The 27,508-nt window shown below is 38.4% G+C and overlaps 1 protein-coding gene across 4 annotated transcripts in view; it reads left to right on the forward strand.

The window, feature by feature from the left end:
* The first annotated feature begins 15,852 nt into the window (after window positions 1-15,852).
* The window catches only part of Pot1 (protection of telomeres 1), a 68,415-nt gene continuing 56,759 nt past the window's right edge, over window positions 15,853-27,508 (forward strand). For 2 of the 4 annotated variants that reach the window (XR_015047693.1, XM_029478636.2), the window contains exons 1-4: window positions 15,853-15,937; window positions 19,192-19,257; window positions 24,548-24,663; window positions 26,841-26,887. Coding sequence is in view for 3 of the 4 variants with exons in the window: in XM_029478636.2 (XP_029334496.1) it covers window positions 26,879-26,887 (9 nt within the window). In the remaining variant the exon portion in view is untranslated. Of the gene's footprint in view, window positions 15,938-19,191; window positions 19,258-24,439; window positions 24,664-26,840; window positions 26,888-27,508 lie in introns of all 4 variants that reach the window. The other 2 variants (XM_021164848.3, XM_029478637.2) reach the window with 2 other exon arrangements.

Genomic DNA, 27,508 nt, shown 5'->3' on the forward strand with positions numbered 1-27,508 from the left:
TGACTGATTAGGGCTTGGTTCCTGAGACACATATAACTATCTTTTTCTTGTATCCTCATATGGCACAAAAAGGAATAACTCTTTTGTTTTAACAAGGACTCTCTTGTGAGAGCTGTACCACATGTTTCAGTTAGCTTCCCAAAGCTTCCCCTTCAAATCTATCACACTTGGGCTTCCACATTTGTCTAGGGCATATCACTTAGTCCAAAGTAGCCTAAATAATTTCAGGAAGGTGGTAACATTGAGATAATGGGCATATAAAAGGAGAAATGTTAGAGTTTACTAAATCAGTATTATAGTTTACATTGTTATGATTGGAGATAAATTCAAGACCTCCAGTTATAAATATCTAAAATGCCATGGAAATAGGAGGGCTGAAAAACACAAGTTGAGAAGGGATATCTCAAAACTGCAGGTATAGGCACAGTAAGCCATGGCTCGAGGGTGGATGTGCATGTGCAGGCTAGATTCCTAGACAAATTATACTCTTTTGTATTTTTCTACATTCTACATCCTAAATGTGCAGGTTAGTACTGGGTAAATATTTTTTGAGTTTCTAGATAATTTCCCCAAATAAGACTGTTTTGTTCCTGTCAATAGAAAAACCAAAAACTAAAATTAAGAAAATATGCTAACGTGTATCCGTAGAAATTCTGAGGTCAATGAGGTTTGGTGAAAGTTTACTTAAGGGCTGACCAATGCCTTCAGTTTGCAGGGGGCTGGATTTTACTTTTAATTTTTATCTCACTCATCACCCAGTCAAACATGGAAGTGAGCTCTTTGTAAGCATGGCTTCTTTTGATCATGTAATGGCTGCTAGAATAAAGGATGCTGCGCTCATTTTCTTATTTTGCACCAGGAAGAGATGTGACTGACTTCACATTATATCTGTTAATAGATGGAGAAGTTTGACATATCTGCCATAGAGATGCCAGAATATAATGTCTTGCATCTCAGCATGATTTGGATCACAGATTCACTGTTGAATCTAAGTGCAGCCAAGAGCTTGGACATTTTCTGTTAAAGGACAGTGGATTGATATGAAGGTTATCTGACAGAAATGCAAAGGATAGGATTACCTCTAATATAAAAATAAATCCTATTATTAGATGACTATTGCTAGTATAAGGAAGCTTAATATGTATGGCAACAGGATAGATGGCCTGACACAAGTGACAAAGGAAGGTTTTAAAGTCTCCCTTTGGTCCAATATACCCACATCTAAGGTCATCATATTTGTACCATTTAAATAGGAAAATAAATATTAATATCATATTAGTTGTTTTCCCCGACATTTTCTATTCCTTTGGACCAAACTCTGACATATTTTGCCTGGAATATCCTCTAACACATAGAGGCTTCTTTAATGTGATTACACAGCAATCACCCCTATTGTTCTCTAATCACAGTGGAAGACATTTTTAACTGATTTTGTGTAACCATTGATATAAACTCAGGAGAATATCAGAAAGATTTCATTATGTAATTAATACAATACACTCAATCCCATCATTTTTGTCAACACAGTCTATAATGAGCAGGTTGTAACGACAAAGATTAAGATTTGGTTTTAGACGCTGATATCTTTGCTGCATGCCCGTGAAGAAATGAACAAACTGCTTTCATTTTCATTAAGGGAATCTCAATATTTTCTGAACTTCCTGTGAAATTGTATGAGAATAATGAATAGATGTGTATTCAATTTAAACTAATAGAGGAAAGTTTTGACAATGGTACAAAATGCTATTCTGTGTTAAAAACACATTTTGAACACAATACAAATGGTTCCCAATTATTCCAAATAACCACGATAAACCTTTAAAGCATACAAACTCTTAATAAGCTTACCATTATCCAAAATTATTCTTTATAAAGTTTATAAAATTATCACAAATTTTGATGACTCAAAAATTACGGGAAGAAAATTTCAGGCTAATAAATTGCTCCCTGCTCCTGAGTGTTTTGACTTTTAGAATATGATCATCATTCAACACTACTTTTTAAGTCTAAAATTAAATAGAAAGAGGACTGTATACTCAGGATTTAAGGCATACCAGTGAAAGAGACTCACAGATCATGGAATAAATATGAGTCCTATAGTGTTAAATTGAAAGATCTCTCTAAATACCATGACATCTATGTCTTCATTTTTAGCAATATTTTCCCTAGTTCTTCTTTGTGTATGCCTTTCTATAGGTGGTGCTGCAACCATACATATATCAAGTATACACAATGTATACACAATGTGTGTCAATGTTTTCCCCTAAACTCACTATTGTTAACAATAGGCATCAAACTACAGTACTTATACTGGGAGACAAAAACTCTCTGGCTTTGGCTGAGCCCACATTATTTTCCCTCCTCATAGTATTTGTTCTGCATCTCTACCACAAAAATAAAGACATAGTTTTTGCACACAGTGGCACTGTTGTGGTATTTTATTTTTAACTTTAAGTCAGTTTACTTAAGGAATGTTTTCTATTTGAACAATCAAAAGACTTAAAACAATTTTGATTACATTTGCACATCTTAGTATACATCTTTTGTATAATTTAATCAAAGTTACCTCTATTGAGATGGATTTTCCTAGTTCTATACCAAAAACCTAAGTCAAGGTAGAAGTAGAAAACCAGTTTCTGTGACTTCAACACTCGTGCCCAGATGCCATGTACACAAACACACGCACAACACAAACACACACACAACACAAATAATTAAATAATTCTCTCTTTGACTGAGAGAAAACTCCAAGGATTACTGAATATCAATAACATATTCAGTTACATAGGGGACCAGTACAGACATGTAGTCTAGCTACTAAGGATTCTGAGGCAGGAGCACTGCTTGAGTTCAGCAGTCCAAGGTTAATTTATCCTGGGCAACAGAGTAATATCATCCTGTGAAAAGATATGGCATGAGTACAGAAATATAAATAAAACATATTAATTTATAACTGAAGAACCATCACTTATATTAACTTAAGTTTTAAAAATTTAGATATTCCTAATCTTATTACCAAAGATCTCTCATTTTTTCCATATTCCTCAAAATACAGCCTTGGAATTATTTATAGACCATAGTAGGTTTCCATATAACTCATGAGAAATACACACACACACACACACACACACACACACACACACCATAAATATGATGATGCTGTTTATAAAGTGGGATTATCTCTCTATTTTTTGGGCATATATTAGCACTTTGTGACTCATAGTCACATTTAAGCACACTTGTGTTTATGCAAAGTCAGTGTCTCCTCATCAATTATACTGATAGTTTTTAACATTGGTAAATAGGAAAAGATAAAATGATTTGCCAGACTTGTGGACTAATTGTAAATGAAATGATTGATATATTAGGCATTATGTCTTAGTTAACCATTCATCAAGTATTCATTGCTGTCATAGTGTTTTACTGTTGTGAACAGATACTGTGACCAAGACAACTCTTATAATGAAACATTTAATTGGGACTTGTTTACAGGTTCCAAGGTTCAGTTCATGGAATCAAGGCAGGAACATGGCAGAATCCAGGCAGGCATGATGCAGGAGGAGCTAAGAATTCTACATCTTCATCTGAAGGCTGCTAGCAGAATACTGACTTCCAGGAAACTAGGACAAGGGTCTTAAATCCACACCCACAGTGACACACCTACTCTGACAAGGCTACACCTCTACATCATGCCACTCCCTGGGCCAAGCATATTCAAACCATGACAATTGCCGACCAAATAAAGAAGTCTGCCATCTTTGCTGTAGTGGAATTTACATTGTATTGTAAAATACAATGAAATTAGTAAATTTTTCTCTATGTTGAAGCTCATCAAAGATTAGAGATAAAGAAAACAAAAGCAGAATTATGTATTGGATTTTAAATAGTCAGTGTGACTCATTTGAAATTATATTTTTGGAAATACCTGAGTTAGACAGGAAAAACTATCCTAGTACTTTATGTACCACTTAAGCAAAGCTGCCAGTTTATCTGGAGTGAGTGAATATCATGTCAAACCAGCAGTACAGAATATGGATCAGATCATGTTACCTTTTAGACTATTTAAAGCTTGGACTTTTACTCTGACAGCATTGCTAAGTCCTTGTGATATATAGAGCAGGCATGAATGATATAACCCACTGTGTGTTCAGATGGAGAATGTTTGTGTGCAGGCAGGACTGGGTGGATAATACAGCAAGGGTAATCCTCTAGAATGCTCTTGTAGAAACATGATCCAAACAACACAGAACCTTGGATCAAAGTTTGGTTGAAAATAGGCAGCCGTTTGATTTCATACACCTTTTGGGGGCATGACAGAAGGATAGGAACATGATTCAGAAACATTAAGATTGCTGTATACGAGAATCCAATTGTTGGGGGGAAACTAAGGGAAACTCTTTGGCACAGGCTTTTTCTGAGGAATATTGCAGGAGCAAGAAAAGCCTGCCATCAATAAATTTGGAAAACCCATGGTATCTGTCAGTGACTCACAGAAGGCCAGGCAGCTCCTCTTCTCTCCTTTCTTCTTTTTCTTAGAGCCAGGACAAAAGGCAGGTCTGGTGCATCTCCAAATTCATATATTTCCTTTAAATAAGCTATCTCCTTGTATGTAACTAGTCACACTCTTCTGTACAATTTTTTTTTTTTTTTGTAAGGAGGCACAAGAATCTAGCATCTTCACAATTTTCCTCCAAATAAATCTGTACTTGAATAGAGTGGAAGGCCAACAGAAATTTGATTATTCATCACATTCCCTCTGGGTTCACAATATTTAGGATTATACCCACAGAGAAGTGTGGCCTCATCCCTCTTCAAAGAAGCTCCATTTTGCATCAGATACAAACTATACCATATAGTTACATCTAGTCTAAAAAGAGAAAATGTAATATTGGGGTGCCTAACCCTAAATGTTACATCTCCAAGTAAAACCCCATCCAAGGCTCAGGAAACATCATAGGCAAGGAGAGGAGAGATTAAGAGAGGCAGAGGCCCATCAGGCTTGTTTTGAGACAGCATCTTCTAATCTCTTACACAAAACAGCAAAGGTGCATCCATAAGATTTCAACAATATTGTTGTATAAAGAACTGAACAATGATAAAAACCAGTTGACATGCAAACTAGGTCAAGGGAAATTTCACAACAGTAATGAAAGAGGAAAATTACTGACCACCAGAACTCTCACCCCAGAGTCCTACCCCTCCCATCTGGAGATTGTTCCCGGAACCCACCAGAACTTCTCACCCCAGAGTACATTCTGAACTCTCACACCAGAGTCAGACCCCCTCTCAAATGAAAACTGTTCCGGGGACATTTCTGAGATAAGGGTTTCCTGGAACGAACCCAGTCCTACCCCTCCCAACTAAGGACTGTGCCAGGGACATCTTTGAGATAAGGGTGTGAGTAAAAACCTCAGTTCCAATGAATCAAGTACATGGCCAAAGTGTGGGACGCGGTTGCAAAAGCACTTTGGAAAAACCCTTGGTTGAATCACTTAGTGACGTAAAAACTGTATTTTCCCTGCCCTGCTCCCCCCCTTGCCCTTTTCTTATAAAAGCCTGTGAAAATTTGGGCTAGGCGCCGGATCTCCTCTGCACCTGCTGCATGAGGTCCGACCCCAGATATCTGGTATATTTATGTGCTTTTTGTCTGCTTTCTTGTCGTTGATGTATTAAATCTTACTATCTATACATCTTAAGTACCGGTCTCAGTGTCTTCTTGGGTGCGCGGCTGACCCGAGGCTTGAGTAAGTGCCTCCCTTTGGGAGTTTTGAATCTTTCATTTGGTGCGTTGGCCGGGAATCAGCGCGACTACCCAGAAGTCCTGGACCCACTCAGAAGTAAGATTTACTATTCTGCTGTTCTGTTTTGGTCTGGTGTCTGTGTTCTGTTAGTTTCTGAAGGCCATTCTGTATCTGGTGCGATCGCTGTTTCGGTTTTGCAGACGCTCAGTGTGCAATGTGCACAGTGAGACCGCGCTCCGGGTAGGAGCGCAGGGTGTGGATAGACAGACGTGTCCAGGTTTCCACCGTCTGTGCGCCCTGGGAGACGTCCCAGGAGGACAAGGGGAGGACTAAGGACGCTTAGTGGACCCCTCTGTGCGAGATCGTGGGTTCGAGTCCCACCTCGTGCTTCTGGTTGCGAGATCGTGGGTTCGAGTCCCACCTCGTGCTTCAGGGTGTGAGATTGTGGGTTCGAGTCCCACCTCGTGCTTTGGTTTTTTCTGTTTGTCTCAAGTCTTGTGTCTGCTCTTGTTGTTTGCTATTATTCTAGAAATGGGACAATCTGCTGGGTGTGTAGGTGTGGAACTGCTGCATTTGTGTATTCTGAGATTGTGGGTTTATTCTGGCAGTGGCTGTGAGAGGACGACTGTCTATGGCCTCACGGTCCGCACCCCAAAAAAAGATGTTCCAAGGGAGACCCTGGAAGGAGTGCCCAGGGTACAGAACAGTTAAAAAGACCTGGCTGTTGCCTGGCAGAGTGAAAGAGAGAGAGAGTTCTCTCTGCCAGAGCGGGAGTGGATGTGGAATCCCACCCCTATCAGGAAAAGAGTCAATGTGAAATCCGACCCCGTCAGAAAGTGGCGTTTGGCTGGTTGTGTTTGTGTCACGTGACAAGACTGTGTGTGTGTGTGTGTGTTAACCCTTTGTCGACTGTAGACTTGGACTGACGTCAGGACAGAATTTGAAAACTCAGTGCTGGTGAGTCCCAGACTGCTCAAAAGAGCTCTGAGATTGCAGAGCTGGGCTAAGAATTTCCGGCTTTGGCAGCGCGGGTAGGGCTTTGATAGCAGCAGTGGCGCTGAGGTTCTGGCTTCTGCAGGCATGACAGCAGCAGAGGCTGTCTGTGCCCCGAGTTGTAAAATGCTGATAGTGAGTGCAGCAGCCTGCCGGCCCCCGCCTGCCAGTCCCGGAGTGGCCGTGAAGCCTGCCACAGCTGGGGAGGGGCCGACTGCGGCCGGCCGCTGTCCCTCCTTTGGCTTCCCCCCGGGTGCATGCCCACACTCCTTTGTGCTCACTCCCCCGCCGCCGCTGCCACCAAGGGCTCAAGCCATGCGGGAAGACAGTGCAGAAAGCACCAGGGGTCTTAGTAGTTAAATGGTTAAATAGCTGACTCTGCTGCCTTCCCCCTCCCTGCCAGCGTTTGTTTGCCACTCCCAGGAGTTTACACCGAATTCCGGCGTGCAGCGGAGACTGGGCTGGACTCTTCACATCAAAGGATCTGTTTTCAGCCTTTGCCTGCCTCTTGGGTGGGAGAAAGGCTCATTCTCCTGCCCCCTGTATCCTGTCTCTGGTAAACAGAAAAAATTGTGTTCATTTTGAGATATCAGTGGTCTGGTGCAGCCAAATAGAGCTGCCCTCCCTTCTCTGCCCCATGTGTTTTCTCTTCTCAGGCACTGCCCTGAGCTGTGTGAGTTTGTTTTAAGCTCCGGTGAGGGAGACATACAAGGTAAGGAGCACCTGACTGCCAGGCTCTGATGAGGGTCTCATGTCTGTGGGGCTAGTAAATGTCCCATCAATCTGACCTAGGTAATAGGTAATAAAAAGTTATAGAAGTTAAGAAAAGGATAGAGGTCTGAAAAAAAAAAGAGCTGAGAGCAAAGCTTCAGCAGACTCAGAAGAGATAGGTTAACAGTAAAAAGAGGTAAACTATGAAAAAAGTTAAGTGACAGAATATAGATGTAATAATTAGATAACATTCAAAGTAAGCAAGGACAGGGAAGAGACACAAAGAGATATATATAGATAGAAAGAGAGACATTATATGAGATCTCCATTGCAGTTAAGAAATAGGAGTAAAGAGAGATAACTGACAAAGATTAGAACTTAGCACAGTGATACTTGCTAATAATACTAGCACTTAGAAATGATCTGTAAAAAATGCTGGTCACAAAAGTCAGGGAGACTAGAAAACTTAGTACCTGGCAACAGAAAAAAGAAAGCTTTTGGCTGAAGATCAAAGTGTTTACTGTTATCTGTTAAAGAAAAAGAGCACTGAGTGAGAGACTGCCCTAACAAGAAGAAGAGGAGCCCCCCCCTCATGACCAAACCCTTCACCTGTTTGTGGCTGAAAGTAAAGAGATAGCAGAAGGGGTGCTAACACAGAAGCTGAGTCCTTAAAAAGAGACCGGTGGCCTACCTGTTAAAAGCAGCTAAAAAGAGACTGTGTTTCATATTCCTCCACTGACCAATGCAAAGCAAGTTTAAAAGGTTCCTGGACACTGCAGGCCTTTGCAGACTGTGGATTCCAGGTTTTGCTGAATTAAAAAGATAAACAGCCCTTCGTATAAAAAAATAAAGAACAACCTTGGATGGCCTTAGATGCTATTGAGACTGCCCTAATGTTGTCCCTAACTTTGGGACTCCTAGATGTGACTGAGAACAAAAGTATTGCCAAAGAGGTTCTTACTCAGAGATTGGGACCCTGAAAAAGACCGGTGGCATACTTGTGAAAATTAGACCTGGTGACTGTAAGATGACCTGCTTGTCTGCACATAGTGGTTTCTAGTCAAGGACGCAGATAAACTGACTCTGAGACAAAACTTGGCACATGCCCTAAAAGTGTGGTTCGTTCAGCCCCCTGACCGATGGCTGACTAATGCTCTGGAAAACATGAACTCTTGGCGCTAACCCAAGCCCTGCGGTTGGCTGAAGGCAGAGACATCAAAGACAAAGAAGAAATTCTGGCCCTCCTAGAAGCTCCTGAATGAACTGGGTGAGTTGGAGTAAAGCTCAGTTATGTCGTACCGAGGTGCCGAGACGACGAAAAGCGGTGGCTCACCGAGGCCAGAAAAAAGACTGTGATGCTGATCCCAACCCCCACCACCCCACGCTAAGTACGTGAGTTTCTGGGAACGGCGGGCTTTTGCAGAAAGAAAAAGTCCCATTCACCTGGACTGAGGAACACCAAAAAGCCTTTGACAGCATAAAGGCAGCCCTGCTTGTTAAAGACGCTGACAAGCTTACTCTGGGTCAGCATGTGACTATACCCACTACCAGAGTTTACTGCTCCTTGGCAGATGACTCCACTCCTGTACATCAATGTGCTGATGTCCTGGCTGAGGAAACTGGAACAAGAAGAGATCTGACTGATCAGCCTTGGCCAGGTGTGCCTGCCTGGTACACAGATGGAAGCAGCTTTGTCACAGGAGCAGCAGTAGTTGATGAAAAGCAGCTCATATCCATGGGGCCATCTACCAACAGAGGGGGCTACTTACCTCGGCAAGTAAAGATCAGATCAGCCTTGGCCTGAGAGTTTGAGCTGGTACACGGACAGCAGTAGCCTCATGATTGAAGGTAAGAAAATTTTTCCAAGGTTCAGAGTGCCAAAAGCAATAGTGTCAGATAATAGCCCTGCTTTGTTGCCCAGGTAAGTCAGGGTGTGGCCAAGTATTTAGAGGTCAAATAAAAATTACATTGTGTGTATAGACCTCAGAGCTCAGGACAGATAAAAAAAATTAGTTTAAAACTCTATGACAGACCTTGACAAAATTAATCGTGGAGACTGGCATGGACTTGGTGTTCCTTCCCTATGCCCTATTTCTTGATTCAGTTTTACTCTGTTTAAAATCCTTTTATGAAACTCCTATGCCCATCATAGTCTCAAATGATGTGTTTAAACCTATGTTGTTATAATAATGCTCTGTATGCTAAGTTAAAAGGCTTGCAGGTGGTCTGGTCACAACTGGGAAAAATTGGACTGAGTACGCGGACAACATTGCTCCAGGGATCCCAACAGCTGAGACAGTGAACGAGCTGGGTATCCCAAGGACATCTCACCAGTTCCAGCCAGAGATCTGATCTACGTGCACCTACATCGTGCCCAGACCCTCAAGCCTCGCTAAAAGGGCTCCTGCCTAGTTCTGTTTACTAATGCTTCTTATTCTGTTTTTGTTCCCATGTTAAAATAGAGTCTTTCATTTGGTGCATTATGCAGTATCTGAAATTCTAAGATTAGAATTATTTACTAAAAGAAGGGGGGAATGAAAGAGGAAAATTACTGACCACCAGAACTCTCACCCCAGAGTCCTTCCCTCCCATCTGGAGATTGTTCCCGGAACCCACCAGAACTTCTCACCCCAGAGTACATTCTGAACTCTCACACCAGAGTCAGACCCCCTCTCAAATGAAAACTGTTCCGGGGACATTTCTGAGATAAGGGTTTCCTGGAACGAACCCAGTCCTACCCCTCCCAACTAAGGACTGTGCCAGGGACATCTTTGAGATAAGGGTGTGAGTAAAAACCTCAGTTCCAATGAATCAAGTACATGGCCAAAGTGTGGGACGCGGTTGCAAAAGCACTTTGGAAAAACCCTTGGTTGAATCACTTAGTGACGTAAAAACTGTATTTTCCCTGCCCTGCTCCCCCCCTTGCCCTTTTCTTATAAAAGCCTGTGAAAATTTGGGCTAGGCGCCGGATCTCCTCTGCACCTGCTGCATGAGGTCCGACCCCAGATATCTGGTATATTTATGTGCTTTTTGTCTGCTTTCTTGTCGTTGATGTATTAAATCTTACTATCTATACATCTTAAGTACCGGTCTCAGTGTCTTCTTGGGTGCGCGGCTGACCCGAGGCTTGAGTAAGTGCCTCCCTTTGGGAGTTTTGAATCTTTCAGTAACAACAGTAATAGTAATTACATTGTAATAGGAATTCAGGAAGAGGTCATGAATTTGATGTGGAGTCGGTAAGGAAATGGGAAAAGTCAGAATGGGTACAAATGATGCAAATACAGCACTCAAGCATGAAATTCTCCATACCTTATTTGTCCCAACAGCTAAGGTTACTCGACCCATGATATTCATCACACCCAGACAAGAAAGACTGTTTGGAAGACAGTTTGGTTTACTTTAGCAAGGTAGATGTTTCTTAGCTGACTGGAAAAACCAAGCCTGCCAATGCAGCACCGTGTTTTCACAAATTATAGCACAGCTTCTAATTCCACCAATCACAGATGATACATATGGACCAAACTCAGTTACCACCAACAGGCTTCCTGCTGACCGACCTAGTGAAATGCTCTCTCTGTCATCGGGATAAGTGGGATCCTTAGGGATCCTCTGAGGCCCTCTTAAGAGTGCTGTGTTCCAAGGCCAGTGCAGTTGGCCTCGAGTACTCATGACTGGAACACTGACTCCTGCACCCTGCATACTGTGAGCTGCCACATGGTTGTAGTAGTCTCCTGAAGCTGCTGCAAGTTGTCTGAGTAATTTTAGTGTCAAATATAGTCAGATAGCCATGCACACAGTCCAACGTGTGGCTAAGGAACTGCTTCTGTATTTGAAGTAATCAGGCATAATAAGTTAGATCCGATAAGTGGTGCTCACTGGTTGAGTGAACCGACCCAACAACTGAATTAATTACTAAAAGTCAAGAAGTACATGTAGCAGAGAAATAACATGAAATTACCATTCTTAATAAATGTTCAACACAGTTTGGTTTGTTCAAGTGATCAATCGGGTCCACCTTATAGTCAGTACGAACATGATAAAGCCGTAATATTAGTGTGAGTGCATGGTTAGAGCTCTATGTATGGAGTGAATGTATATTATAGATATGGAATATGAGCTTCATAAATATATAAAATGTATATTTGGCTATCAGATAATCTTAATGGTAAAGTGAACTGAAATAAAAGAAAACTTCAAAACTATTTTGGCTCACTTAACATTAATTATGTGGCGAAATAATGAACACAGTAATTTTGTAAATTAAATAAAACAAACATTCAACAATTGACCATTCAACAATAACAAGTTAATATTATTATTTCATGAACATAGTTTCAGAGTGCCTATACAAATAAAGAGAAGAAAGCAACTTGATTTGGTGGAGAGAATTAATTTTAAGCTAATATTGATACAAAAATTATTTTCAATTAAAAAGTATTCACTAAAATGTTGTTTGAATTAATGAAAAGCAAAACCAAACAAACAAACAAAAAAGATCAAATAAAATAAGGGGACAGATAAACTTCAGATAAGTGCTTCTCTCTCTCTCTCTCTCTCTCTCTCTCTCTCTCTCTCTCTCTCTTTCTCTCTCTCTTACACACACATACATGCACACACACAAAATAAATTGTGATAAGGGTGAAAGGGGCCAAGGAGAGTGTAATTTGAAGAGAAAGGCAACCATTTTTGCTGTGTTGTTAATATAAGCCTTGGCCTTCCATACAGTCTTAGGGAAACAGCCAATTCTGAGTCTTGAGAGAACTCTACAGTGTTTTAGCAGCAGGTCATGAAATTCCCTGACAAGCCTTGACAGCTTTCTCACACTCTGAAAGAGGTAGTCAAATACCTGGAATAATTAGATTAACTGCTCCAGTGAGATGATTTTTAAAAAAGAACATTTCTGTATTTTCAAAAGAACTAGTCGCACTGATCAAACAGTTGTGATTTTAAAATTTCTGAGAAAAATGAAGATGACATGCCACAAGCAAACAGTTCTAAATATTGGTGATCATAACTTTAGTCTGTAGCTAGTCAAATCAAATCACAGAAATGAAAAATATTCATAGCACACACAGAAGTCTGATTAATTCCCAAAAATATAGCATCTGTGAAGCAAAAGTTCAGTGGGGATGGTGTCTTGAATCGGATACAGGCAGTCATGTATGTGCATATGAGGAATTATAGGGAGTTACAACATGCTCATGTGCCAGCATGCTATAGCTCTACAGATCTGTATTCTCAGATGCCAAGAGGCTATGCTGGGGAAGGTTGCAACTTCCAGCACAGCCTTGGCCGAACAGTAAATTTCAGACCCAAGTTACATTTGAAGACTAAGTCTCAAAAACTATTGCTAGAACAGTCTTAGGTTTAAGTACAAAATGATGTTGTCATGCTTTAAGGACATAACTTGATGATAGTAGATTGTAGAATAGGCATTCTGCATAGGACATGCAAAAAATATCAAAATGTAAAAAAACAATATTCCATGTATTGAATTGTTGAGCAACTGACTTCAATATCAATAGTCTCACAAGTCATGAAAATCAATTTGAATCAATTACTAAGATGTAAGACTAAGTCTTCTAATGCCAGTTTTAAATCAATATTTTCATCTTTCATTTATTGCTGATAGTAACTGCATTGACTCTTTATATTCATTATTATCTAATAAAACTCCCAGTTCACTTATTTATTAGTTGGGACCTCATTTTAAACATTGCTTAAAAAAGAGCACTTGCACATTACAGATTTTATATCAAAACATTTTAATATATTCAAAAATTATAACTTGTAACAGTTAATACATTAATTATTAAAATCAAAATAGCTGTTTTAAGCTGTTTCAATTGGCAAAGGAAACCAGAAACTGATTGTTTAGGTTCTAGTTAATTCAAGGGGTCCTTTTATTATTTCAAAATGTATTCTTTTATTACTTATAAATAAAAATTATTATCATTCATGTTCAAATGCAAATTAATTTTTGATGTGAGGAAATACAATACAGGCTCTGGAGTCAGATGCACCCCAAACTCTGCTATAAAAAGGGAGATCATGAAACAAATCAAGATTAAAAATATCTAGTTTGTAGAAAGTATTTATATCCTTGAAACATTGAGAGTAACCACTATAACAAGTAACCAACTAATCATATATGTATACTTGTTTCACACATCTTCATTAGATCTTGTAGTATGTGCATATTTATGTGATAAAGACAGGAAGAGGAAAAAAGTTAAATAATTGAGTTGGTAAGGGGTAAAATGAAAACATTACTTTTAATCCACTTATGGTCAAAATTTAGAAAATAACTGGTCCTGAGCTATGCAGCCCCAGTGGATGCATCTATAGCACAACCCCCATATGGAAGGCTTAGATAACATCTGAGGAGAGAGTGGCATGATTGTAAAGGCCATCGGACCAGGAAGTCAGCTATGAGATTTGTGTCTCCTAGAAATGACTTGGAAGCTACCCCTGTGATACATCAACAATATGGCTGTCTAAACAAGACAGGATTAATTACATTGTCAGTACAGAGACTAATGTGGAAAGGAGGAATCTCATGGAATCTTTACCCATAATAACTATAGTGACTCAGTGACTGCTTCATGTATCATCTGATAAAATCCCCATCCCAAATCTGATGTTCATTATTGATCAGTGGGAATCTCATCTTAAACATTTCTTGATGGGTTACATCTTTTTAAGATGTATGCTCTGTGTGTGTGTGTGTGTGTGTGTGTGTGTGTGTGTGTGTGTGTGTGTACTTAAGGAAAAAAGCCATGAAATTGAAGAGTGAGGAGAGGGTGTGGGTGTAGTTGGATTGAAAAAAAAAAAAGAGGCTAAATGATGTAATTGTATTTTTTTATTGTAAAAAATAATTTAAATAAAGAATGAAAACTCACACAACTTGGGAAAATCCTTGGCTAATAAGATGAGTTTACAAATTTTGACAATAAAACCACAGTGCTTTTGGACTTAGTATAAAACTTCTTGAGACTAAATATCTCCTTTTGGCTTAGCAACACAGAGTATTCCCTGGTTTAGTTAAGGAACATTTCCATGTAATCAGCTTGGGGTTTGGGAAGGATGGAAAAACTGATGTTAAAGGTAAGAAAAGAAACATGTTTTTCCCTGGAGTATTGTTCATCCAATGAATATTTGGCTCCTAAAGCTAGCAGCCATTGTATAGTAGTCTTGGCTGTAAAACAGAACAGTTATCCCTGCTCCTAGTAAACTTCAAATGTAGAAGAATGTGTTTAAATACTGAGAGAAAGTAATGAGGAAATCATGGCCATGCACTAGGAGGATAGACAAGATTTGACTGTGTTGGAAGTGAGGGTGGCACCAACTGGGTATAGGCTTTGTCTGAAATCAGACACAAATCAGATGGGGGAATTAATTCTGAAGCAAAAGCAAAGCTTTGGGCAAAACACAAGTACAGCAGCTTATTTAACAGACCGGGAATTGGTAAAACAACAATTGTGCATTTCACTCAGAAAAAGGGTCGCTTTTCCTGGGAAAGGGGGACTTTGTTCACAAGCCACTTAAAATAAGCTTCCAAGTATGCTTATGTTTGTTCCTCCCACTCCCAAAGAACGTTAACCTGTTATTATAATGAAGCTATAACCAGCAATAACGGTTCTCTTGACCAGTATGTCACCAGTTTGGTTGCTGGTTCTTGTTAATTTTTCTGATTCCCTGCTTGCTTATTGCCAAAGTTGCTGCCTCCAGGACATCAGCTGCAGTTAGAAGAATCTTCTGGTTCCCTGTTCTCGACCAAAGTGCACAGGATCCAAAATCCATACAGTGGCTAAACTTAGCGGATAAATAGTATTTTACAACTGTGTGAAGTGACTAACAGTATGGATCTGAGCCTTATTATACTCCTCTAATGGGCAGTCCTTGAATTCCACTTTAGTTGTTATTCCTGGTTCACTTATATTTTATGAACACGGGGGTGGGGAAGGAGAAGAAAGCTTTAGAAAATAATGGCAAGGTTCTTCAGTTTACCTGAAAATACCCCAGATGTCACCAAAGTGCTATAAAACAAATAACATCACAACCATCATGTATTTATAGCCTTGGAAAAGTCGTATTTGAATGTTTAACTTAGAATAAAAGCTTTAGCGTCAGGGGCTTCCAGTCGACAGAATGGAATCTGGAACCAGCCTGGTTTAGAATAGAGTTCTCACTTGCTACAGGATTTAAGACTCTTATTTTGGATTGTGTGGTTAGCCTTTAATGGCTGATCCTAAACTGGTCCGGCTCGCCCAGTCTCCTTTGGGCAACCGGAAATCCGCGTGAGCCAAGGAGAGGAGGGGCTGTGACACAACTTGCTGCGGCTCCGCCCTCTGTTTACCTGGGAGTTCCCGGCCAGCCGCAGTGCAATTCTAGTGGAGTACGCATGCGTGAGCTAAGCTGCTCGCGCCCGCGCGCGTGCATGACGTCACAGGCGCCTGGGTCCAGACTTTAGTTGTCCGCGGGTTTTGCTGGTGAGTGAATTTGGTGAGGTTTGGGTTTCCCTGTGGGCCGACCCTGGGTAAATATAACGAGGACTCTTCTCTGCAAAATTTGGTGCAGATTTGCAGAAACGCTGTTACGTACAGTTAGTGTTGACTGATCCCTATCGGAGAGAGACGTGAACAGATCCAAGTTCGCCCTCATGCTGCTGAGTGTTTTGGGAACGGTTGGTCCCTGTGCATCAGCGTTAAGCAGCAATGCTATTGAGTAGCCCAGGCAAGGAGTTTGAGAAGAAAGTTTCAACCTAAGAGTTCACAGATTAGCTTCAATTGCAAGTTTCTCTTAGGATATTTACGAGTTTGAGGGAGGAGGCAACCAATGCCAGTTTTGAAATCAGGAAGCTTTTTGGTACAGTGTGCGTACACAATATTTTAATTGACAAAGGGATTAAAGAATAAAACGACTACTTATCCCCCGCCCCCACGTCCAACATTTTAAGATACCAAGGTGAAGTTGGTGAAATTGTAACATCTAAAATCTAGCTCTTAAAAGTTTTTTAAATACAAAAGCTAAGTGGAAATCCAGCTAAGAAGGTTGTTAACTCAGAAAACATTTTCCCCCAGAGAAGGAATACCCATACTTTATATTCCGTTTCTTTGTAAGAGATTGTTTTTTATTTTTACAGTTACAACTGAGACTGAATATATCAGTGTTACAATTTTCCAGCAGTCACATAACGAGCATATTATTTTATGATACAATGGAAAACGTTTCTAAGGTCCAAGATAAATATATCTGACCATTATTAATTCTAATTAATAATGTGTAGCAGTATGATATGTGAACATGAGATAGCTTTTTGGTTTCATATGTTAGATTAAGAAATTAAAACTGAGACTTTCAGTGTGACACAGTGTATTTAACCTTTTTGACAGTCAGTGTATGCTGAAGAATTTGGATGCTGTTGTAAAACTGTTAATTTCATACTAGATGTTAGCAGGAGAAAGACATATAGCCACTCTGCCTCCTGTACAAAGAATGTATAGGATATAGAAAGCTTAAAGGGAGAAAATCCAATTAGGTTAGGACAGCAATGAATGTAAGAGTTGATAAAGATTTGAATTAGTGGCAGAAAGGTTAGGAAAAAATAATCATTTAATGCTAGTGAACAGTACAATTTAGTATTTTTTTTTTCTGTTGTATGGCATTTTGGTGTTGTGTGTATGTTAATTTGTTTAATTATCACAAAGACTTGTGACATTGATGCTTTATAGCTTACCTATATAGACAAAGGTGCTGTATTTCAAAAAGGTTAAGTAATTTTCCTGAGATCAGATAGCTAATATATGGCAGAGATGGTATTTGAATTTAGACAGCCTGTTTCAGACTTGATGAGATAAAATGCAGAACAATTAGAATAGAGGGTCAGTGAGTTCAGGAAACTTAACTGTTTTAAATTCTCAACTATGCTGGGCAAGAGGAGAGGAGACACAGTCTTGTGCCCAGAGTTCAGGTTTGGATATTGGAGAGATCTCAGTTTTGGGCTATCTTAATCTGTCCTTAAGTATAGATTTTGACTTACTTCTGTGTTCCAAATAGAAGTTGAATGCTTTTTGTTTTGTTTGTTTGTTTGGTTGGTTTGGTTGGTTGTTGTTCTCTTTGCCAGCCACAGTGGGTTTCCACCAAACTCAGAGGCTTGTCACTCTACTCCTCATATTGTTAGGCCATTACTCTGATGAAAAGTAAGGGGGAAAGAGTCACCCAAGGCTCCTGCCTTTCTGCTGTGCTGTTCTCTTCCCCTTGGTCTTGACCTTCTCAGGTCTGTGAAGAGCTTGTGAATGACTGATTCCCTTGGTGCCCCTAAGTGCCCTGTACAATTGCACAGCCCATTGTTGGCCTTAACGGTCCATTAAAAATGTCTGATAAGTTTTCTCACAAATGTTAGTATCTGTCATTTGCTTTGTGCTTTTAACAAGCACATACCTCTCTTCTTTAACTCAGCTCTCTGGTAGTTTATTGTCCTGTGTTTCCTCTGGTGGGTCAAAGAAGGGTTTGGAACGTGTAGGTTGTCCAACCATTTGTTGTTCTTCCTAGCATTTTACCTGAGTAGAAACTTTACATCTTTATTTCTGAATCATTATACATTAAGTAATTATGTTTTCATAGTTTATACCCATAGTTTTATGATGACTCTTTTATCAATAAAGTTGTTATATTTCTGTCTCATCAGAAAGTTGGAACTTTCTTAGCTATGATTAAGTTTGGAATATTAATGTAAGAGGTAGGTATTATAGGGTCTACTTTTAAATATTTTTCAATAAATAAAATAGATATTCTTGTGGATGTTTACAAAGAATCATTAAAATTAAGAGCCAAAAGAAATTTGAAAACTCGTGATGCAATACTTTATTTTGTCTGTATTTTTGAGTAAATGATGTTTTTAAGTTGACAGAATAGTTAGTTACTGAACTAGAACAAAACCAAAATTGCACTTGTGTTTTATGTATTAATTTGGCCAGACTGTCCAGCATCCTAGTTTATGAGCATATCATTTCATGTGTAAGCTTTTTTCTTTATTAAATTATCATTTAAACTTTCTAAAACCAAGCTTTGTTGTTTTTGTTGTTGTTGTTATGAAGAGATAATAGAGGATAAGGCAAAGCTTTAGAAAATTGATTTACTTCATCATTCTCAGTATCTAAATTAAAAGGTGGGTTTAAAAACTCAATTATAAATGATATTTGTTTTTAGGTCCTCTGATTTTTGTCAAGTAAATTTTAAATTTTATGTGTCGACAGTATATTGACTTCCTGAACGAATGATCTAAATGAGCAATAAGAAAGATTCTCTGATGATTAATAAAGCTTCTTTCGGACTAGCATAGCGTTACAACACGGAACGCACACCGTAGGGAACTGTGAGTGTATAGCAAGGCCTAGGCAGCACAAGGTTTGAAAGGCAAATGAGCATCTTACTGAAGAGATTGTGAGCAATAACCCTTGGTCAGAGACAGCAGTAACAAAGGTTACATCACCCTAGGGGTGTGTGTGTGTGTGTGTGTGTGTGTGTGTGTGTGTGGTAAGCAGAGACATTTCTGATCGTGATTCTCAGTCGTATGTGGGAGCACATATCTTTTTGTGTTTTGCTACTGTTACTATAACTCCATAGATTCAGTGCTTTAAAATCTATTGTAATATTACATCTATATACATCTATATACATCTATACATATATATGTATAATTAAAAATGGTCTCCTTTGCTAACTATTTTTCTTTTCTTTTCAGGGAAAACTCAGTTGCTTCTTGTGCTTTGTGGAAGTAAACCAGCTGTTTTGAAGATTATACTTTAAGGTGTGTAATGAAAGCATGCTTCATTTGTGCTTACCCTTTTACTCATACTCTAGAAATCTTTATCTATTTACATTTCACATGGGGTTGGGGACATACGTGCTCACGCGCACACACACACACACACACACACACACACATGATTTTTCACTAGGTAATGTGTTTAGAACAGTGTAGACACACACACACACACACACACACACTCAGTGATTTTTTTTTAACAGGTAATATGTTTAGAACAGTGTAGACACACACACACACACACACACACACACACTCTCAGTGACTTTTCACTAGGTAATGTGTTTAGAACAGTGTAGACACACACACACACTCAGTGATTTTTTTTTTTTAACAGGTAATATGTTTAGAACAGTGTAGACACACACACACACACACACACACACACACACTCTCAGTGACTTTTCACTAGGTAATGTGTTTAGAACAGTGCAGATCGCCAGTATCTCTCTAAGGAAATGCTACCTCTCCCTTTGCCAGCGATGATTTGCTGTAGTTTCTCCTCCTTCCTCTCATTCCTTCACCGTTATGTGAGATCCCTTTACTCCCGCAATCAGACTATTGCAATGTCTATCTGCTCTGTTTATATTTTTGACTAGCATGACCTAATTGTTTTAGTAACCTTTAAATTGTGCCTCAACATACTACTTTTTATATTAATGGCCTCCTATATAGGGAGAATTCTGTCTCCTTACTAACGCTCAAGTAAACTTGGCAAGCTAGGAAGTATACCTTAGCCGTTTAGATACTACCAGTTAGTCACACCTACAGCCTGTAAATTGTTTGTATAGTCTGGGGCAGTGAATGGGAGCCAGACTATGAGCTGCAAGTATTAATACCATCACTAGGATAGACACTGTTGTTAGTTCTGGGAATACTGTAGTGACCAAATTTAACCTTTGCTTTCTAGAGTTTGCATCCTAGAGGGGAGAAGAAGGGCAATGAGTAATGATAAAATTTGTCATACCAAATACAAATATGATCTTGTTAAAAGACAAATTAAATGTGTGGAATCTAAAGACAGAATAAATTTTGAGGAAATTGAATATCTTTACGATATTCATCAAGTAAGATGTATTGGCAGAAAATTGAAACCTGTTTGGTTTTGGGTTTGTATTAGTTGGATTTGACAGATGAGTGCTGATTGAACTGTAAAGTTCCAGCAGGGCCAGAGATCAAGTAAGCAGAAGGCTCAGTTATGGACCTCATGCGTGATGTGAGATCTATTAGAGTAGCCATTCATTTGTTAAGCAAACAAGAGCAAATGAGTGTAGGGTGGCGGGACAGGCACTGCTGTTTCAGTCCAGATGGGTCTATTTCTTTAAGCCTTAACATTTTCTCAGATGTACATCTTTGTGGGAAAATGACCAAGTCAAAGGGAGTTTTACAAGGGAAACATACACTTGTAATTAGTATCTAATCCAGAAAAGAGGATGACATAGGACTCGTTCTTCCTGTCACTACCTTCCAAAGATAATGAATGTCTTTGTGATCCATAGGCTAGTTGTTTTTCCTTTAGTTTTATGGCCTCACATTGCTCTTCTGTGAACTTATGCTAATGAGGTTTAACAAGTGACTTTGGTCTACTTTCGTTACCCTGGACTGTTCCATTCTGTACATATATGGCCGTTTATCTCTTCTGGTCTTGTTCTACTGTTGATAGACAGTTGAAGTTTTATGGTTTTGGCTATATCAGATATGATTGCATATATTTTTAGGAATATGTGTTTCTGCAGATCACACAGAATAACTTTTAGTGACGTTTGTGTGTTTTAGGCCATCCACATATTTATTGTCAGTATTTCTATGAGAATTTGGGTGATTTCCACACTGTCATCAGCATATGATATTTTTCACATTTTAAATGTATGTTGCTTAAATGTGTGTGATTTAATTTTACAGCAGTTTGGCATAGATGCCTGGGACTGTGAGGAACCTCTTTTGATACGACCATGACTGTCTTCCAAGTTGCAGCAAATATTATAGCTAATGGTGCGTCACTTTAACCTTTCCCCCAGATCAGGAATAGAGCTTGGGTGCTCATTCTACTCCTTGCCCAAGTAGCCAATGTTGTACACCAAAGACAGAAAGAAGCTGGGTGGGCCAGAAGAAGACCCTGGGGAACTGCTGTCAGGGGCAGATGACACAGTATATGTGAAAGCGGTCTGTGGAAATGTAGTGTCAGTAAGTCATTCATCCTTTCAGATGATGTTTTTTTCAGTAAGTATTTCCCTCAGATTGAGCAGGTGTCTTCACACCTTAATTCACTGAGAGTTCCCTCATCATGGGATGTTGGGTTTTGCTAAAGACACTGGTTTGCCTTGAGTGCTGATCACTGGGTCTCTGCTCGTATGTAGTTCCCCTTGATTGATAAGTTTTTTCCTTTTAAAACTATCTTATATTTTTAGGGAACACTGTTTTTGTTACACTCTTTGGTTTGGGTCTCCAACACTTTGCTAGAGATGTTTGCGTGTACATTACTAAGGCTAATAGTGTGAAGCTTTGTCATGATGACACTCTTGTCTAAGAATGCAGTTCTCATGAGATGGGTTGCTAGTGGCCCCTCCTCTTCATTTAAAATAGTTTGAGGAATGATTCTTGCTGCCTTAAATGTCTAGTAGATATTTTTATGGGAGGAATATTAATAATAAATGTCATTATTCAAGTTGAGGTGCTTCTCTGTGCTTTTATCTCTTTTGACTTGAGGGAACTTTTGATTTTTTATTTCTATAGGAAATTGCCGCTTTCATTTAAGTTGACCAATATACTGTTTAAAGTTATTCTTTGATGCATTTTAGTATTGGTAAGTTTAGTAGTAATACCTCATTTCTAGCTTTTGTCTTCATCATTTGTTTTTTTCTAGCTAGAAGTCTATTTGATATATTGTAAATGTCAGCTTTTATGTTATCAGATTTCTGTATTTTCCATTTTATTATAGTACCTGCTTCTGTGTTGATCTCTTAACTCTGTTCAGTACATCTTCTTTGTAACTTTCAATACAAAGTTTCTATAGTGTCTTTCTTGTAACTACTATTTTCTGTGTCTGCATTTCCCTCTACTTGAATAATTTTTAGTTGTCTAATTTAAGGATTTAATTTTATTTAATCATTTCTGCTAGTATTCTTTTCTGTTATTTCTGGAATTTTTGACCTATCTGTTTTAAACATATTATTATTATTATTATTATCATCATCATCATCATCATCATTATTATTTTATGTGTATAAATGTTTTGTCTTTGTGTATACCTGTACAGTGCATGTGTGCCTGATACTCTCAGATACTCAGATACTAGAAGAGGGTGTCAGGTTTCCTGGTCCTGGAGTTACAGACAGTCATGAGTGCTAGGAACCAAAACCAGGTCGTGTGGTAGAACATCCAGTGTTCATAAACTCTGAGTGGCTGAGCCATCTCTCCAGCCCATGTCTTTGGTTCTTATGTTAAGCTTGGGGCTTGACTCAGGTTGTGCATGTGCTTTACCGCTACACACTTGTGCTAGAGTTTCACTGTACAGTTCAGACAGGATGTGACCTTGTGGTCCCTTGGCTTCAGTCTCTCAAGTGCTAGAATTATAGGCCTGGCACCGTGCCTTCTTTCTCTTGATTTTGTTTGACCCATTTTTATGAATTGATTTTTCTGGCATGCCTTAAGTACAAACATTTAAATTTTTTTCTTCATAATTATATTTGAAAATAACTATGCTTGTGAAAATATAACAGTTGTATTTAATATGTTTACCTATATACATAAGTTTTTATCAGTTGACAAGGAAAAATCAAAATCAAATTCAACAGTGTAGTAGTGTTTTTGAAAAGTTATCAAATGGCTGAAAAAGTTAACTTTCAAATTGCAGAATAATTTTAAACAATATGTATTTTAAAATATATTTAGAGTTATTAATATTCTCTTACAGATTCATTTTTGAAAAATTGGAAAGTATAATTTACATATGGAAAAGATATATAAAATCATGCGTGTAATATTTTACATAACCAAAAGATACATAAAAAATGATGCCTTTAAAAGTGCAAAATTCCAAAAGGTATATATAACTTAGCCATGTATATAATGGGAAACTTTCTCCTGTCACTTCATGTCAATATTTAGTATTCAACAGAGGCTCTAAGCTTACATATCTGTTTCTTCCTCAAACTAATGTTATTAAAAATTACTGTATTGTGTTACTCATTGTGCTCATTAGATTCTTAGTTATCTTACAATGCATGCTGTAAACCCTTCGCTACATAGTCAAGGTAAACTTACAACTTATGAATAGCATTAGCCTGAGTAGTGTTAATACCAGGCAGAGATGTAAAACATGGAAAATAATCATAGTAATAATGTCACTGCATAGACTACCTTAATTGAACAAAGGGGAAACATGAAATGCTTATACCAGTAGCTGCAGAAAGCATATTTGACAAATCCCAGCACTTTTCATGATAGAATGTAACCTCCCCCCAGTGAAGCAGGCTGAGCCAGACCTTGACCTTGCTGCCACTAAGGAGATTACCTAGGGTGGAGCCATCCTCTCTAGATCACTCTATTGTTCAGCCACTGCCTCTGTTCCGCTTCAAGATACTGCTACCTGCTGAGCTATTCCAGAGTCTACACCCTATCTTGCAGCTGGTTCCAGACTCAAAGGATGAATTGGTGGGAATTCCCCCTCCCTTCCTTTATAAGCGCATTTGCCATTAAACATTTGAGCTTTGATCAGGAACCTTGACTTAGCACCATTTTTCTCTTGACCTCCTAATTCCCCCTTCTTTCAGCTCCAGCCTGCCACTCAGGTGTACCCTGTCCATGTGAGCCGCTGGCTGGCTCGCAACAATAGAACTCAGAAAGTTAAGAGGGTCCTTGCTTTTTATGATAAAGACATTTATGAAAAATATAGCTAATACCATGTTCAGGAATATAGAGGTCAAAGGACAACATGTGTAGTTGCTCCTCTTCTAAGAAGTGGGTCTTGAAAACAAATTCAGGTTGTCAGGCTTGGCATCAGCTTCTTTAACCAATTGAGCCTTTATTATGCAAAACTTTAAACATATAGAACCAGTGAGAGCTGTTTAGCTAACAGTTATACATTTGTCAGCTAATTTCAGCAGCATATTAGAGTTTTCTAGTGGAACTGATAGAAAGTATATATTATTTGTTTATACTGTAGAGGCTGGATTGCCTAACAACGAGCATCTGCATGCTACAGAGGCTGAGAACCCCATAGCTGTTCAGCCAATCTGTTTGATGCCTCAGCAGTCTCTATCTTCGGTTGCAGAAAGCCTACAGAATTTCTGCAGAGCCTTTGGAAGACTCAAGAAGCTGGCATCTGATGTCAGTAAAGTATAGCAGCAGCAGCAGTGGGGCTGATGCACTCACCAGCAGAAATGAAAGGTAGGCAGTCAAGCTGCATTGCTTTTTCCTTAGACCTCTTGGATATATGAGTCTTTCTATGAGTCTTAGCTGGACTGTACCAACCATTCTGTTGGAAGAGCGTCTTCCTCAAAGACCTCCCCAGAGGCATGTTACTTAGAGGATTCTCGATCCAATCACCATCAACAATCACAGCTAGTGGGCACTTTGTTTCACCTTTTGAGTATTCAGCGTGATGTATTATTTTGAGACAAATTTATGAATTGTTTAATTTAAACCATATTATAGGATACAGAATAGACTTCAAATATTATGCCTGCATATATCCATGTTTATGTCACAGGACCATTAGGCTGTCTAAATGTTCACCTCAGTTTTTAAAAGATTTACTAGTTTATGTCTGTACCAGTATCTGCATGATGGGAGCAGAAGGTGAAGAGGCCAGTAGAGGACATTACATTGCATCCCTTGAGCTGCCTGGTCTGGATGCTGGGAACTGAACTGCAGTCCTCCTAAGCACAGCCAGCTGCACCATCTCTCCAGCTCTGTCTCATCTATTTTTTTTTTAACAAAATATATCAAAACATTTGTGTCCACATCATCATCTGGCTCTTCCTAGCCTTTTTGGTATATATACAGACACAATTCCACTATTAGAATGTAAATAATTTAACTGTAGTTCCTTTCTATGCTCAGATTTCAAATGAGACCATTCTCATGGCTACTTAATAAATTGTTCTTCAGTTTGTTCTTGTTTGTTTGCTTTTTGTACAAGAGTGGGGTCTCAAAAATAAAACCCACTATGCAGGTTTTGTAGCATTTGATTGGCACTGGCAGAGGATATTTGTGTATCCTGATGTTTGTGTGGTGTAGTGGGTGAAGGACTTGGTATTCAGTTTTTTCAGTCAACAAAAATGCCTAAAATAATTAATATCTGCTTCCTGTGTTCTGAATTTGAATTTTCTAAAATGATGAATATCAAATTTGTCTACCTTCTAGCTTAAGTAAATATTTGATTAAAAACCAGCTGTTCTTTGATATCACGTGTGCTCCCTATAAATTTTATCTTTTTATTTCTTTCTATATAATGTTTATATTTGAAAATGTTTTTCATGAAATAGTAAATGTGCACAGCTGGAGATTTATATGTGTGTGTGTGAGTACAGGTTCAGTGTGTGTGTGTGTGTGTGTGTGTGTGTGTGTGTGTACATTAGAATTTAGAATTGACAGACATGTTAGGTTAGACAATTATAAATCTTTGACTAAAATCTTACTTTCATTTAAATTATGATGTATTGCTCTGAGGTCAGTTGAAAGCAAGTGTTTTTTACTTTTTGTTAGAGAATATACTTATTTTGTTCCTTAAGTGCCAGCATGTGCTAGAGAGAAGTAAAAGCTTCATACAGAAACTTTCCGTGAATTTAACTGTAAAGAGCTCAAGTTACTTGGCATTGACTACATTTACTGTGGTTTTGTTAGAACAAAGTAATTGAATAGAATATTATTTAAGTTTATGAGTAAAATTCTAAGTCTGAGTTGTTTAGTTGTTTAGTGTAGAGGCTGAAACATTCTTATTAAGTTGTATTTGCCAAAACAAAATGGCAATAGACAGAGCAAAAGGAAACAAAGATAATAACACTGCACATGAGCCATAAACATGCCACACAAAGGCCAAAGTTTGAGGCTTGAATATCTTTTCCCCTTTCAAAATCATTAGCTACTCCGCTAAAATTATTCCTTACAAAAAAAGAAAATGAAATGTGCCTGAGGAATATATAACAAGAAGTTGCTTACACTGTTAGTGCAGTGTTGGATTGTCAGTCACTTCCTCTGTGCTGAGTCTAATATTGGCTAAGGAAGTTACTGTAAGGAGATTTGAGACCCACCCCACCCCCAAACACACTTTTAATTACAATTCCATTTGACCTTACATCTTTCACATTTTTTTAATTATGGGAATTTGTGTGTGTGTGTGTGTGTGTGTAGGGATGTGTGCATGTGAGTGCAGGCTTCTGTGGAGCCCAGAGCAACATGTTGGTCCCCTAGAGCTACAGGTACAGGTGGTTGTGTGTGTCTGACATGAGTCATGAAACTAAACTATACTGTGATAGAGAATGTGAGTATTGTTAAATGTACAGTTAACCATATTTGAATGAAAGTAACATACATACAAATAAATTCTCTTGTTTTGTTTGCAGATTTATGATAAATTTGTGAGAGGAGTTTTCATCAAACAATGTCTTTGGTAAGGTGATATATATATATATACATATATATATATATATAGTGACACGTAAACATTTATGTATCTGCTTCATATTTTGCTCTACTTTATAATTTAATTTTAAATTAACCTATTTTATAGTCAGCTTTTACATTAGTGCTAATCCAATGGAAGCCAGTATCTTCACTTTTTTATATGATGGTATTGCATTATAGTTCTGTATGTACCTAATGGTATTTGATTTTTTTTTTTATATCATCTACTAATATCTCTGCATAAGCTATACACATGTAACAAAACTGGAAGAAAACCAGTTCGTACTTTATGAAGACACACAGTTTTTATTAGTTTAATCCACAGGCAAATTCATCTCTTTTGTCAGCCTGTATTAAAGCAGATTGTTGGGTACACAGTTGTGATTTAACAAATTGTATAAATAAATAAAGATTTTTATACTTACACATTTTTAACCAATTTTTCTTTATTTTATAAAATTGTGGTATCTAATGTCAGTAGGCAGTGTTTTTATTTTTATGGGTTGGATACTTACAGCTGAATGAAATTTGAAAGAGAGCAATACATTGATAAAGTTTAATATAATGTGTGTTCAACCTATATGCATTCATTTATTATTCATTTCTC

This window comes from Mus caroli, unplaced genomic scaffold (genome assembly GCF_978045245.1).
Source record: "Mus caroli unplaced genomic scaffold, Mus_caroli_1 scaffold_7, whole genome shotgun sequence".
NCBI lineage: Eukaryota > Metazoa > Chordata > Mammalia > Rodentia > Muridae > Mus > Mus caroli.